This window comes from Panthera pardus, unplaced genomic scaffold (assembly GCF_024362965.1).
Source record: "Panthera pardus isolate Hobbes unplaced genomic scaffold, ASM2436296v1 HiC_scaffold_15, whole genome shotgun sequence".
NCBI lineage: Eukaryota > Metazoa > Chordata > Mammalia > Carnivora > Felidae > Panthera > Panthera pardus.
This window is the reverse complement of record NW_026526710.1, coordinates 47,312,253-47,328,026: the sequence shown is the minus strand read 5'-3', so window position 1 is coordinate 47,328,026 and position 15,774 is coordinate 47,312,253. Positions and strand designations below refer to the sequence as shown.

Below are 15,774 nucleotides of genomic sequence, written 5' to 3'. Positions count from 1 at the left end.
GCACCCCGGAGCGCCCGTGTTGGGACAGGGATCCCTGCAGGCGGATTTGGGTCCTGCAGCGGGAGCGCGCAAGCGGCGTCGGCCAGGGGGTTCGCTCCGGCCCGGGCCACGCGGAGGGAAGGCGGGGCGGACGAGGGGCGTGGGGCGTGGGAAAGGCGGCAGAGGGTGGGCCTGGGACCGCTTTCCCGCGAGAGCCAGCGCCCGGCGCGGCCCCGGGGGAGCGGAGGGGCAGGCTCGGGCAGCTCCCCGGCTGCCCGCGTGATTCGACTTGAGAAATAAGCAGGAGGGGCGGCCCGGCGTCTGCCGCGTCCAATCCCGTCTCAGGAGGGAACACGCTCCCGGGCAGGCAAGCCTGACAGATCCAAGGAGACTTGGAGAGGAGCGGCAGCGAGGCACGCCCGCACCGCGCGCGCCGCTGCACCTCCGCCCGGCGCCCGCGGCCCCCTTCCTGCCTCGCGGCCCCTTTCCCGCCCCCCGATGGCCGCCGCCGAGCGTCCGATCCCCCTGCGCGGAGCCCTCTCCGGGCTGCTGCTGACCCTCGTGGTGAGTAGGAGCCGGGATCGGGAAGGGCTGGACCCGCCCTGTCCCGCGGGGAGAGCGGAGCCCGGGCCAAGCGGACCGAGAGCGGACCGCCGCGCCTCCGCTCAGTCCTGCGGGGCAGGACCAGCCAAGTTTGGGCCTGGACGGGTGAGGGCAGAAAACGAGTCTTGGAGGGACGACTCGGGACGGGGTTTTGTGTTTGATTACGGTCGCGCCCCGGCGTGTCTGCGCTCTCCCGGGCGGTCGACGGTGCCTGGGGTTCACGCCCTCCCCCTGGCTCCCCAGGCTAGGGACGAAGGTGGGGGGTGGGGGGTGGCACGTCTGTGTGGAGAGCGACGAACTGTACTTGGGCAGGTGTTTCAGGATCCCTGAGTGAGCGAAACACAGGTGTGAGATGGGCTTCAGGAGGCTGCCCCACCCCAGGCTTACCTGGGATGGGGACGTTAGTGACTGGAGGGGCTGGAACGGTGCCTCTGGGTCCCGGCGTGGAGTAAACTCTGAAAACCGGCTTCTAGATTCTGCCTCCGCTAAATGGAGCTCACCCCGGAGTCTCCTGGCCCGAGGCGAAGTGTGCCTGAGGCACGGGGGGCGTGGGAAGGCTGGATCCTGGCTGCGGTTGGGGTCGCGGTTGGTGATGCGGGGGAGGGGGGACTGTCGGGGTGGGCAGAGAGCGTAGAGTCCGGGTGGGTGGAGTGGGGGGATAGGCGTGGGCTTGGGTGGTCCAGTGTCCAGCTCCGGGAAGGACTGCGCAAACCCAGAGTCCATCTTCGGGCCGTATGTGCCCCGGAAACCTGCCACCCAGGACCAGGTTCACCTGGATAGGAAGTTAGGGACAATTCTCTGAGAATTCAGGAGACACACGGCGAAGAAGCCGGAACTCTGTCGGCGCGATTAAGTGCGGAGATTCAGACTAGACCAGGGTCGCTCTCAGGGTGTGCTGTGGAAAGGAGCCGCGCGCGACCCCGCAAACCCGAATCCAAGCATGGGCCTGGGGTCGGATTCGGAGAGAACCTACCTAGCTGGGGAGTAGGTTGGCTGTGGCTACACGGATTCTTGCTGCTCCTCTGCCTTTGGGGCCAGTGGATCAAAGCTTTGTCTTCTCTTTGAATCAGCGAGTTATGAATATTGGGTTGGTATTTAAGATCTAAGTTAATTTATGGACAATGACTTGTACAAATGAGCGCGTCGCCCTGCAAGGCAGCTGTTCCAACAAAATGAGCTGATGAAATGACTCTTTACAAATAGGAACCGCTCTCAAAGTGTGATCTTTTGTAATAAATTTGAGTTTCCCAGTTTTGATGTTTAAAAGCGTGGGTTTAGTGTTGTGTGATTTTTCTGCGAAAGGGGTTAGAGAATGGGGAGAGGAAACTGCAAAGGTGCTGTGTTGCCAAGATTTCCCGTGTATTCCCGCAGGGGAGGGTGTGGAATTCAAGGAGCTGTTGCGGTGCCCAGAACGGGGGCGGGGTGGAGGGTGTGCGGGTGTTGGGGTGTGGCAAGGCAAACGAGTGTGCGTTACTCTAAATGGAGATACCATCAGCTCTAGTATATGACATATTCGTTTAGGATTGCTTTAAAGAAGAATTTCCTAAAGTTTAGACTAAATGAGGAGACTTGAATACTGGAGAGTGTACATAGAATAATTTATTTCATCCAAAATCCCCAGTATACAGATACCTTGGATTTCTTCCCTGATGGGTAAATTAAGGTCTCTACTGACCATCTTCTGTTGTATTTCCTTTTGATTCATCGGACCGTCAACTTTTCAGTATAATATTAAAATCACAACACTTTTCCTTTTATAGATACCTTAACGGATCTCTCAAAAACAATTCCTTGTTTGAAGGGAGAGCGCTTCAAAGCAAGTCTTTAACACAAAACTGAGACTTTTAACAGGTTACCCTTTCCACTGAGCTGGCCCATAGGCTGAGGAATCTTCCCATTTGCACCCATCTCCATCTTTCACAGCCCTCTGTCCTCAGTACTCTCTAAACTGCCACAAAATACAACTCCTAATGGCCACCGCCACTCCCTCCCCCAGACACAAAGAAAAAGAAGAAAAGAAAAAGAAAAAGAAAAAAGGATCAGGGGTGGGGACTGGGGACTAGAAAATAAATATATCAGACCATCACTGGACTGTTGAAAGTGTAGTACCGAATGTCTCTTAAAATGTTTCTCCTGTGACTGTAACAAAAATTGAAAACGAATTTGCATGAGCTCAGCTCTCCTTCTGTCCCAATACAAATAATGGGACCCTTTCAAATATGCGTTTAATATTGTTCATCGCATCAAATCCACTTGGGGAATCGTTACTATTATATATTTTAAATAGTATGGACTTGGGCACAGTTAATCTATCATTTTCCTTCAAAAGGAATTAAAATAGCTTTTTTGTTCTAGCATAGCATACTTTTTCCCCTTGGAATATATGAATTCTGCCTGTAACCTATGCTGACAAATGGGTGTTCCAGCTTTTCAGATTTTATAGCGTTAATTAACAAGAATAATGTGACTGCTTTAGCAGACTTTTTGTTGTTCTTGTTGATAACATTTGATGTAGTAATCTTTTAAAAATAAGAGTACAATAATTTCTATTAGCTTTTGCATTAGTGACAAAAAGCCTCAGGCAAATAAAGGAAGTAAATGAGAAGTAGTCTATTTTAAAATCATAATCCTAAGAAAGTCAAGTTTTGGTATATATTTAGTGGGTGCATTATCAGGTATCTTTTTTTTTTTTCTTAGAGAAAGAGAGCAAGCAGGGGAGGGGCAGAGAGAGGGAGAGTGAGAATACTAAGCAGACTCCAGTCCCAGAGCCCAGAGCGGGAGCCCTACACGGGGCTCAATCTCAAGACCATGAGTGAGATCATGACCTGAGCAGGAGTCCATCACTTAACCAGGTGGACCACCCAGCCACCCCTTAGCTACCTTTTTAAAAGCAGATTGTGGATGTTCATATTGAGATACAGCTAGATTCTGAAACACCTGCTGAATCACTAAATACATGTAAGCCTATGCACATTTTTTGGTCCTATTGTAATCCCCTTGGCAGTTTCCATTCCATATATGGAGTCTGTGGTTACCTGTGGTTCATCATGCTTTCCATTTAACTAGAATTCTTGTCTTACAAAGAGTTTGGTTAGAAAGAAATTTAATGGCATGACCTAAGTACCGAGAGTTACAGAGAGGTCAGTCTTAACGATTTACCTTTGAGCTGGTGAGAATTTGAAAGTAGTATTTCCATTTTGCAGAAGGTAAATGCCTAGAGGAGAGATGACAAATTTAAAATTTCATAACTATTATGCTCAACTAAGAAGATCTCATTTACTTTTTGGACTTTCCATAAATTTCCATTCTTTGGCTTCTTTTTCCTGTTGAAAAAGGATGTCATTTTAGAAAGCCTCCCTGTGAATTCACTGTAAAACTGTCCACAGGAAAAGTAAAACAATCTCAGATAACCCCTCTCATTTTCACTCTCCTTTTGGCATTAATTTTCTTATCAAGATTTATTATTAGTATGATAGCTTTCTATCATACAATTAATAACATTTGGATGATACTGTAAAATGAAACAAAGTAATTATTTTTCCCAGACTACATGGAGGATACTTTATATTATCTTTTTTAAAACTCCATTTGCTACATTTTAATTTAAAGTTGTGCAGCTCTCAGCTTTATAAATGAGATATTTAAAGTTGACTTGGAGGATTTTCCATTAAAAGAGATTTTTTTGAACTCAAATAGTCAATCCATAATTCGTTAATCTTTTTTTAAAGCTATTTATTTTGAGAGAGACTGACAGAGTGTGAGGGGAGAGGGACAGAGAGAGAGGAGAGAGAGAATCCCAAGCAGGCTCTGCGAGGTCAGTGCGTAGAGCCCAAAGCAGGGCTGGAACTCACAAAACCGTGAGATCATGACCTGAGCCAATTCAAGTGTCGGACACTTAACTGACTGAGCCACCCAAGCACCCCAATAACTCATTAATCTTAAAATTATTTTTGGATGTTGCATTTTTTAATTGGGCATTCTTCCATACAAAATTTATTTTTAAATTAACTTTAAAGGTCATTAATTCATCATTGATAATCTAATGGTGCCTTTACATTTTTAATTTTATATTCAATAATATGTCCAATCTCCACAAATATAGTATCAAATTATTTTATAGTTTTAAGAAGCATGACATAACTTAAATTTATATATGAATATTATCCCTTTCAAAAATTATATTAATGAATTAATTGTGCATTATTTCTAATGATGTCCTATATAGCAATGAAAATGAATGAACCTCTCTGTATGTTCAGCATGGATAAATTTCACAAACATAATTTGAGCAATGAAATCAAGTAGCATATAATTAGCATATGGCTGCATATACGTAAAAGCTAAAAATTGGCAAAATAAAATTATCTTCTTTAAAGACACATATACATAGGGGTACCTGGGTGGCTCAGTCGGTTGAGCCGTCGACTTTGGCTCAGGTCATGATCTCACGGTTTGTGAGTTCGAGCCCTGCGTCCGGCTCTGTGCTGACAGCTCGGAGCCTGGGGCCTGCTTCAGATTCTGTGTCTCCCTCTCTCTGACCCTCCCCCATTTATGCTCTGTCTCTTTCTGTCTCAAAAATAAATAAACATTAAAAAAAATAAAAAAAAAAGACACATAAACATGGGATAAAATTAAGCAGAGGCAGGAAAGTAAATGATTAACACAAAAATCATCCACTAGTGATTACCTGAGTTTTAGGGGTGTGGGAGGGAAGAAAATGCTACTGAGGAGCGATATATAGAAACATTGAAAATAATAGTAATATTTTATTTCTTAACTTTGAAGGTGAGTGCCCTAGTGTTCATCTTATTGTTTCTTAAAACACACATGTACGCTATATGTGTATGTAAGTGTGTGTGTGTGTGTGTGTGTGTGTGTGTATATATATATATATATACACATATATGTATAGTCTTTTGTATGTATACTTTGTCTTACAAAGAACATTAAACAAAGAAACAAGCAATAGAGATCAACAAAACCAAAAGCTATTCTTTGAAAGTAAACACAAATGCTACTATGATTGGGCAAGTAAACAATAGAGAAGACAAAGATAAAGCAATATTAGGAATAAAAGGAGGTACAGTCATGGAGAAGACAGATGTTTTAGACAAACAGATAGCAATATTAATGTATTATTTCAATTAATTTGAAAATACAGACAAAATGAGCAATTTCCTACAAAATACAAATTACCAACATTGGCTCAAAGAGGTATACAAAACTTAAATAGACTTAAAACCATTAAAGATATTGAATTAAAAGCTAAATGCCTTCACACACAGACACCTTCATATATTCATCAATATATATTCATCAATATATTCATCGAGTCCAGGCTTGTGGTAGGTGAATTCTTCCATAATTATATGGAATGGATAATCTCTATCTTATGTAAATTGTTTCAAAGGATGGAAAAAAGTGGAACTGTCTTTAACTCATTTAGTAAGGATTTATGATATTGAAAAATAGTAGCCTGATCTCACTTATGAACATGTATTTGAAGTACTAAAATAGATACCAACAAGCCAAACCAATAACATATTTGAAAAGTTAGCATGTCCATGCAAGATTTGTCTCAGGAATGGAAAAAATGGTTTCACATTAGAAAATCTATTATTGTAGTTTAACATAGTAATATATTCAGAGAGAAAAATTATTATGTTTCAAACTAAGCAAGAAATTATTTTTATTGCTATAAAATATTCTTAGTAGACTAGGAGTGTAGGGGAATGTACTTTATTTTTTTAACATACTGAAGCATACCTAACAATACTTAATGATTGAAAAAAAGAGAAAGGAAGAAAAAAAAAATGGAAAAGAGGACAGGATAGGAAAGGAAAGGAAAGGACAGGAAAAGAGGAGGCAGGAGGGAGGGAGGGAGGAAGGAAGGAAGGAAGGAAGGAAACTCATAATGAATGGTGAAATGGTAAATGTGTTATCTTCAAAGTTAGAAACAAATCCACAATGGTCACTATAGCTGTCCCTATTCAGCAGCTACTGGAGGTCCTAACGAGGACATACATGAGATAAAATATGTAACAGCAATAGGAAAAGAGGTTAAGGATTTAAGGAAGAAATCTGCCATTTTGCCAGCTATAGGATTAGCTACATGTGAAATCCTACACTTCTTCAACAAACTACTGAGAAGTAGTAAAAGTAAGCAAGGACTAGTAAAAGCAAGCAAGCAAACCCTAGAAAGGGTTTTCATGGACTTGGTCAGCTGGTCATAAGAATTTTTTGAAAGAGTAGAAGGCTAAAAAAACAAACAGACAACAAACATAATTTAAAGGAAGATAATAAGGATTGGGTCACCATAACAAATACTGCAATCTATAATAAAGCTATGTTAATTAAAACTATATAGTGTTGGTGTAGAGATAAACTCTGATGAAATAATGCAGAGTCCTGAAATAGATTCTATAATTGGGGTCCATGCATATGATATATGCAGCAGTATCATTATTAGTTAAGAAGGGAAGAACTACTCAATGATGGTTCTAGATAGTTGGCTATCCATATGGCAAAGGACAAGATTAGATATCTACAGTGCATCACACACAAAATAATTCCAGATGAGTAAAAGATTTAAAAGTTGGAAGTAACTTTAAAATTTTTGTAAATAAATATCAGATAGTGTGTTTATGATAGGGCAGAGGGGAGATATTAATATACAAAAGTATTAACTGGAGGAAAGTTTTAATGAAACTGACTACTTTAAAAAACTAAAGGAAATACTTAATAAATTTGACTACTTTCAAAGTGAAGCACTGATTATCAAAAGATACCACTAAAAGATTAAAAAAGCAAACCACCTAAGCCTACAAGTAAAATCTGATTTAAAAAAGACAAGCAATACAAAAATGACTAAATGAGAGCAACCGACGATTTACAGGAGGTAAATGACAAATTAACACAAGAAGTGATGTTCAGTCTCACTAGAAATTAAGAAAATGCACATTAAAGCATCAGCTGTAAGATTGGCAACAGTTAGAAAAGTCAAGTATAATGAATTGGAGTAGAGGATATGAGAAATAGAGGTATCTAATACTCTGGGGGACATGAAATAAATTTATGTTAGTACGCTGGACAACAAGTTGGCAGTAGTTATTGGAATTGGAGATCGTCATGTGTCTCTATTGCAGGTATGCATCTCAATATCTTGCACCTGTAAGGCTGTTTACTGTAGTGTCATTTGTAATAGAGAAAGTAGGAAACAAGAATATAATCTAAATGGCCTTCATAGGAGAATGAGAAAAATAAACTGTGGTATATTCACAGAAAAATCTTAAATGTATTGTTGAGTGAAAAATACAAGTTGTAAAAGGACGCATGAAGACACAAGCTGTGCACAGTATCAGCTTATACTTTATAGGCACATGCGTCTATAATAAAAGTACAAAAGCCTACAAGGGAAGTATAAATGCCAACTTAGAAGAAACTATTCCTTGAAGAAGAGGAAGGAAATGGAATAGAGCATAGCCACATCTGTACATTTTAATTAAAAAAATGAAATGAAGGAGTGCCTGGCTGGCTCAGTTAGAAGAGCATGAGACTCTTGATCTTGGATTGTGAGTTCAAACCCCACGTTGGGTGTAGAGGTTATTGAAACAAAATAAATAAACTTATGAAAAATGAAGCAAAAATTGCAAAATATTAATTTGAAAATCTGAAAATGTACATGCATATTTATTTTAGTATGTTCTATTTGATTTAAACATTTCATATTTATCTTCAAGTATTTTTTTTAAACAGTTGTGATTAAAACGTATTGAACATGGCTTTCTATTGATATTCAGAAATACCAACTATAGAGCTAAAACTTATTTGGACCAATGGGTACATTATTAAATAAAACCATTTTTCACCCGTGGCGACAACTATATTCTTAGAGACAATTCAGTTGAATTGTTTTTAAGAACAAATAACTTATTACTTTATTGTAACAGCAATATGATTATGACTTTCTGAAAATGACTTTTTTGATTACTATATTTAAAATAAACAATACTATTACATATTGACTCTATTTTTGAGTTGTTTTCCTCAAGTAGATAAATGTAGATAGATCTATCATTGATAGATCTTACATTGCAGTAATATTTAGAGCACATATTAGCATAAGATTTGATTATGCATACATGTATATGTGTATACAGTTTGTTACCACCATGTTTTAAAATCTTTTAATTTTATGAAGGAACTTGTTTTATATTTGATTATATCAGAAATGAAATACATTTTTTTGGTTATTATCCAGTTTTGTTTTGCTAAAGCTACTTACATGAATTTGTAAATTTGGGATACTGCTCACTGCCGATTTGTAGAGGGGGGCGTGGAAAGAGTGATTTTTATGGTTTTTATATCATTTTTTAAAACTGCTTTTTCAAGATAATAATGTATATTCCATAAAACTCACCTATGCTGTGTGCAGCTCACTACAACTTAGCAAACTTAGAGAATGCACAATCATTACCACAATCTAATTTTAGAACATTTCTATCATCTTAAAAAGAAGTCTCATGCTCATTTATAGCCACTCCACAATCCTACCCCCAGTCCTAGGCAACTAATCTAGTCTGTTTCTGTATATTTGCCTCTTTTGGACGTTTTTATAAGTGAAATCATACAGTATGTGCTCTTTTGTGTCATTTCTTTCACTGAGCATAATGTTTTTTTAGGTTTATCCATATTGGTATCGTAGCATTACACCAGCTCCTTGTCTCTTTTTATGGCTGAATGGTATTCCATTTGAATGTATCACATTTTGTCTATTCATTCATAACCTAATGGACATGTGGGTTGTTTCCACTTTTTTTTGTTATTGTAAGTAATGTTGCTGTGAATATTCATATACAAGTTTTTCCATGGACATAGGTTTTTATTTCTTAAGGGTAGGAGTGAAATTGCTGGATTATATGTTGTATATGATTAACTTTTTAAGAAACTGCCAAACTGTGTTCCAAATTTGCCACACCATTTTATGTTTCCACCAGCAATGCATGAGGGTTCCAGTTTTTCTACATCCTTGGCAACACTTGTAATTTTCTGTCTTGTTTATTTTAGCCATCCTCATGGGTATCTCACTGTGGTTTGCATGACTGTAGTGCCTAAGGATGTTGGGCATCTTTTCATTCGCTCATTGGCTGTTTATACATCTTTGGATAAAATCTGTTCAAACCCTTTGCCCATTTTTTATGTTGTTTGTCTTTTTATTATTGAATTGTAAACGTGTTTTTTTTTTATTTTTTGATATAAGTCCTTTATTGCTATGTGATTAGAAAATATTTTCTCCCATTCTCTAGGTTGTAATTTCACTTTCTATATGGTATCTTTTGAGAAGCAAAAGTTTTAAATTTGATTAAGTCCTATTAATTGCTCTTTTACCATTTGTGCTTTTGGTGTTATAAGATATCATTGCCTAACCTAAGATCATTAAGATTTGTTTTTTAGTTTTCTTCAACAGTTTTAGTTCTTTAGGTCTGTGTTCCACTTTGAATTAATTTTACACATGGTATGAGGTAGGGGTTCAAATTCATTTTCTTAATGAGGATATTTAGTGATCTCAACACCATTTGTTGAAAAGACTGCTTCTTTCCCTTGAACTTATTGAAACCTTTGCCAAAAATTGGCTAACCACAAAGGTACAGGCTAAGTTATGGGATTTCAGTTCTGTCCTATTTGTCTCTACACTTACCTTTATGCCAGTACCACTCTGCCTTGATGATTGTATCTTTGTAGTAAATTTTGAAAATGGGAAATGTGAGTCCTACAACTTTGTTGTTTTCAAATTTATTTGGGTCTTTGGGTCCCTTGCATTTCTACAGGGATTAATTTTTAATTTTTGGAAAAATACTTTTGAGATTTTAATAAGGATTGCATTGAATCTGTTTGGTGAATTGTGGAAATATATCTTCTGATCCATGAAGATGGAACACCTGTTGTGAAAGGAAGTGGTTGCTTACTTCTGTTTCCAGAGTTTTATATTGCTAGTGTATAGGAATGTAATTGACTTCTGTATGTTGATCTTGTATCTTGCAATCTTACTGAACTCATTTATGATTTTTGATAGTTTTTTTTAGTGGATTCTTTGGGATTTTCTATGTACAAGATCACATCATCTGCAAATAGAGACTATTTTTCTTCTTCCTTCCCAATCGAGATGCCTTTAATTTATGTGTGCATGTGCACATGTGCAATTACCCAGTCTAGAAGTTTCCATATAATGTTGAATAGCAGTGGTGAGAAAGGACATCATTGTCTTGTTCCTGATGTCAAAGGAAAGCATCCAGTCTTTTTTATTAAGTATGATATTGGTTCTAAGTTTTCCATAGATGCCCTTTATCATGTTGAGCAAATTTCTTTTTAGTCCTAGTTTGTTGAGGACTCTTAATGGTAAATAGAAGTTGGGTTTTGTCAGTTGCTTGCATCTATTGAGATAATCATGTGCTTTTATTCTTTTTTTGTAAACAACTTTATTGAGTTAAGATTGACATACAAAAAGCTGTACAGGTTTACATATACAATTTGATGAGTTTGGAGATAAGTATACATCTGTCAAATCATCACCACAGTCTTTGGCATAAATATATCCATCATTTCTAAAAGTTTCCTCTCACCCTCTTTATTTCTATTATTTTTTTATGACAGAGCTCTGAACATAAAATCTATTCTTTTAGCAAAAATTTTAAGTACATAATATGATACAGTTAACTATGATACAGTTACAGTTAACAGTGGATCTCTAGGACTTATTTTTCTTGTTTATTTGAAACCTTATTCTTTATTCTATACTGTATTAATGTGACTTTTTTTTTTTAATTCTAGGTCTTCAGTTTTGCCTGTGAAGCCTGCAAAAAGGTGACATTTAATATACCTTCCAAACTAGAGGCAGACAAAATAGTTGGCAGAGGTGAGACATTTCAAAACAAGTGGTTTTAAACCAGAAATTTAGTTTCGTTATGCTGAAAAGAGCATGTTATCCAACCTTTGCCTTTTGGGTTTAGCCTTAATCTATTTATATTTAGATACAATTCAAGATGGTTTGAAATATATATTCTGTTTTTTATAATTCCATGGAATTCTGTGGTTGATTCTAGTGCAAATGTTCTAATCCACGTTTTTGCAGTAATTTATGTTTTAACAGTTTAGAGATTACATGAAGAGTTAAATGTAGAATGTAGCCCTTTCATTACCCTAGGATTCTAAGCATTGGAGAAATATTGATAAGTAGCTGAGAAAATCAGAGCAGTATTTTTATCAATGCTAGAGCTGCCTTGAGGCACACCACAAGATGAGCCATTCCTTTCAAAACTGAACTTCATCAGCCATTTTCACATGGAGAATTTGGGGAACCTCAAACTTTCCCAACAGCTGGGAAGCTCTGCCCAGGTGGACTTGCCATGTGGTATAGGAATATTAGAAGAAAGTATCATGGTTGTTGTTTTGTTTGTTTTTGTTTTTGTTTTTGTGGGTTTTTTTAGAGCTATAGCTTGTCCCAAAGATACCAAATTTACTTTTTCAGCAAAGTGTCTCATTTGTGGTTAAGTGCCTCATTTAATTTTTATTAAGTAAATGTCACTTTCATTCCTAAGAAAAGGAAGAAGAAAAAGGATGTAAAAGAGAGGTCAGGGGTGTTCCTTTGAGGGGATAGACCAGAAGTTATTTTGCCAAAAATGTGAAGAGAGAAATATGTCATCATTACTGAAGATGTTCACTTCTTTTTGATTACATGTTTCCATCTGTGACAGATTTGGATTAAAGTGAAAACACTTTACATGAGTAACATAGGAATCCTATGAGAAGTTATTCCTTAAGTGAACATTAATGTATCAGTTTGGTTGTTGTTAAACCGGATAGTTGAAGAATGAGATGGATTTGATATTTCTGACCAAAGTTTTAAACTACTTACATTGATATTTATATTTTATTACTTTTTTACCTGGGAAAACTCCCAGGGAGAGGAGACGTGCATGCGGGGTTTCAGTGGGGAGCCCTGGAAAGCTCGGAATAGGAACACGAAGAGAACTAAGGGCGGAAGGGGAGCCGGTGGCTTGGGGGAGGCGTGTAACAAAAAAGTGCCGGTGGGAAGAATTCAAAGAGACTTTTCTGGGGCTCCTGGCTGGCTCAGTTGGTGAAGCATGCGACTCTTGATCTTGGGGTGGGGGTTCGAGCTCCATGTTGGGTGTAGAGATTACTTAAAAATAAAATCTAAAAAAAAAACAAAGATAGACTTTTCTTCCTTGACTATTTGCTAAATTCATACCGTCTGTTACTCTTTGGGATCATGTGTACAACATCTGGCTGAAGACAGGTGTATCTTAAAAGACTCAGACTGTGGTGTTGAGGAAAACTTTTCTGTTTGTTTATTCAGCTGTGTGTGTTTATTCAGCTGTGTGTGGGGGCGTTATATCTCGGCTTCTTCGTGATTGCCACACACGCTCCTCTTTAATAGATCATTTTTATAAGTCTTTTAGAAGCACATAAAGGTTGAAAAACACTTTCATGCCTGTATACAATTGAGTTATTTTTTTAATTAAAAATTTTTTTTCTAACTTTTAATTATTTTTGGGAGACAGAGAGAGACAAAGCATGAATGAGGGAGGAGCAGAGAGGGGGGGAGAGATAGAATCCAAACAGGCTCCAGGCTCTAAGCTGTCGGCACAGAGCCTGCTGCAGGGCTTGAACCCATGAACTGTGAGATCATGACCTGAGCTGAAGTCGGATGCCCAACCAACTGAGCCACCCAGGTGCCCAAGAATTCCTTTTTAACTGAAAGAAAAGTATCATTTTTTATACATGTGAAGAAAACTAGTTAAGATATTTGGTAAATGCAGAGTGATTGATTTATTTCATTCTACTTCATGATTCTGAAGAAAATGTGTATCTTAACATGTCTTTTTTTTTTTTTTTCTTTTGCATGTGTTTCTACTTTACAACTTGGAAACTTTTGCTTGCAGTTAATTTGAAAGAGTGCCTCAGGTCTGCAGACCTCATCCGGTCAGGTGACCCTGATTTCAGAGTTCTAGATGATGGATCAGTATACACAACTAGCACCGTGGTGTTGTCTGATGAGAAAAGATCATTCACCATATGGCTTTCTGACTCCAGGACACAGGCACAGAAGGAGATTAAGGTGCTCCTGGAACATCAGAAGAAGGTATTCAAAACACGTTGATATTTTCAGGCGTGCTTTTCATTTAAATATTTCATTAAAAATTGCAAAGAGGACAAAAAGATAATTGGGTTTTTAATCCTCCTCTTCTCCTTTCCCTTCAGTTTGCTTTCTCTCCCTCCCTCTCTTTCTTCCCCCCTTTTCCCCACCAACACAGGCTGAACATTGGCTTTGGGTTTGGCCTTGTGAAATCTACATGGCATCTCCTTTGGGAAGGCTTCTTTCACTTCTAAAGTCCAACTAATTGCCTTCATGTGTCCGTGTCTGTCAGTTTGGTTGCCCCTCTTTTATAAGCATTTGGGATTTTTTATTTGTGTAAACAATTTGTCTGTAGTTGTTGAGGGCACAAATTGATCCTTTTTCTGCTTATGGTCTCAGTAATACCTAATTCCCGAGTCAATAGGTGTAAGTTAAATTCACGTTAGGCGCAGAGGTTCCCCGTGAATAAGAGGTTGATTTCAAGTGTCACAGTGATTCTGGTGTTAAAATAGGGTGGAAATCCTGAAGTGTGTAGGTATGAATAAAAGTATATGTGGCATGGTATTGGCAGTTCTAGATGCCACATCATGAGAAACGCCATTGTGAAAGCAGTCACAGAAAAGATTAAAGGTTTAGAGTGGATTACAATGAATCCGTCTTAAGTGTAATACATTAAGTGTATTAATGATAAAATTAATTTAAATGACTCTTTAGCACATCAATAAATGTTTAATAAAATTATTTATGTATTAATTCTCAGGAAATAAGTTTCTTCCTTGCAACACCATGAAATGAAATAGAAATCACTAAAAAGTCCCATCCAACTTTTTGCAGTGATGGAAATGTTCTGTAATCGGCATGGCCTGATCTAGTAGCCCAATATTAATGGCTACTGAGCACTCGGCATGTGGCTAGTGCCACTGAAGGATGGAATTTTACATTTTATTTAATTATAATCAATTTAAATTTAAATACAGTAAAACCGTGGTTTGTGAATATAATTTGTTCCAGAAACATGCTTGTAATCCGAAGCATTTGTATATCAAAGGAAATTTCAAGAACCATTGGCTCAGTTATGATCATGTGACGTTCGATGTCACATACTACTTGTATTGCAAGACATCGCTCATTTATCAAATTAAAATTTATTAGAAATGTTTGCTCGTCTTGCAACCCTCTCGGAACAAGTTACTTACTTGCAATCCAAGGTCTTGCTGTAGTCAGCCTATGGCTAGAGCTACCATATTGGAGAGTGCAGATGGGAGTGATAAGGCAATGAAGAGCATGCATTTTCTTGCTCTGGTTCTTCTGAGACTGAGGTTTTAGCAGAAAGAACAGGTAAGGGCCATCTATAGATTGTTATAAAGAGAATGTGTTCACTATGTGTATTTGGGAAAGAAGGAAAACTAAGAGTGCACTGATGATTTTCCTAACCTTGAAAGTATGGTCAGTGTTAGAAAGATATACAAAATGAAATTCTTCAGTTTATGAAACCTTTAAAATGTGGATGCATTCTTTCTTACCCACCTAATGCAAAAAAACCTTAAAAAATACTTTAAAAAACTCCTGAGACTGAGCCTCCAGGGAGGCATTAGGTTTAGGGACCGGCTACTCATTTGTAACAACGTTGTCATTGGCTGTGGTACTTTTATTTATCTAATTTCCTTTCTCTAAATTCAGGTGCTGAGGAAAAGACATGCTAAAGAAGCCGTTCTCAGGCGTTCCAAGAGGAGATGGGCCCCTATTCCCTGTTCAATGCAAGAGAATTCACTGGGCCCCTTCCCTTTGTTTCTTCAACAAGTAGGTTTTACATTCTTTCTGATTGGGAAGGTTTTGATTCCAGAGCCTGTTTTGTTCAGGCTTCACAACTCTTTAGACATTTAAATAAGCAGATTTGATTGAAGATTTTCATGAAGTATAATAAAAGTGAGTAAAATGAGAAAATCACTAAAAAACTAAGAATAGTATGAGAGAGAATGCAGCCACTAAAAGATCTTTATTAGTTTTTTCATTTGTTTAGCAGCTACTTCTTGAGCACC

At 38.3% G+C, this 15,774-nt stretch overlaps 1 protein-coding gene across 2 annotated transcripts in view; it reads left to right on the top strand.

Moving 5' to 3' along the window:
• The first annotated feature begins 413 nt into the window (after nucleotides 1–413).
• DSC3 (desmocollin 3) overlaps nucleotides 414–15,774 on the top strand; it is a 51,698-nt gene continuing 36,337 nt past the window's right edge. For both annotated transcript variants that reach the window (XM_019465482.2, XM_019465483.2), the window contains exons 1-4: nucleotides 414–543; nucleotides 11,410–11,494; nucleotides 13,542–13,741; nucleotides 15,416–15,535. In XM_019465482.2, the coding sequence (XP_019321027.2) occupies nucleotides 478–543; nucleotides 11,410–11,494; nucleotides 13,542–13,741; nucleotides 15,416–15,535 (471 nt within the window). In that variant the 5' untranslated portion in view covers nucleotides 414–477. The remainder of the gene's footprint in view (nucleotides 544–11,409; nucleotides 11,495–13,541; nucleotides 13,742–15,415; nucleotides 15,536–15,774) is intronic.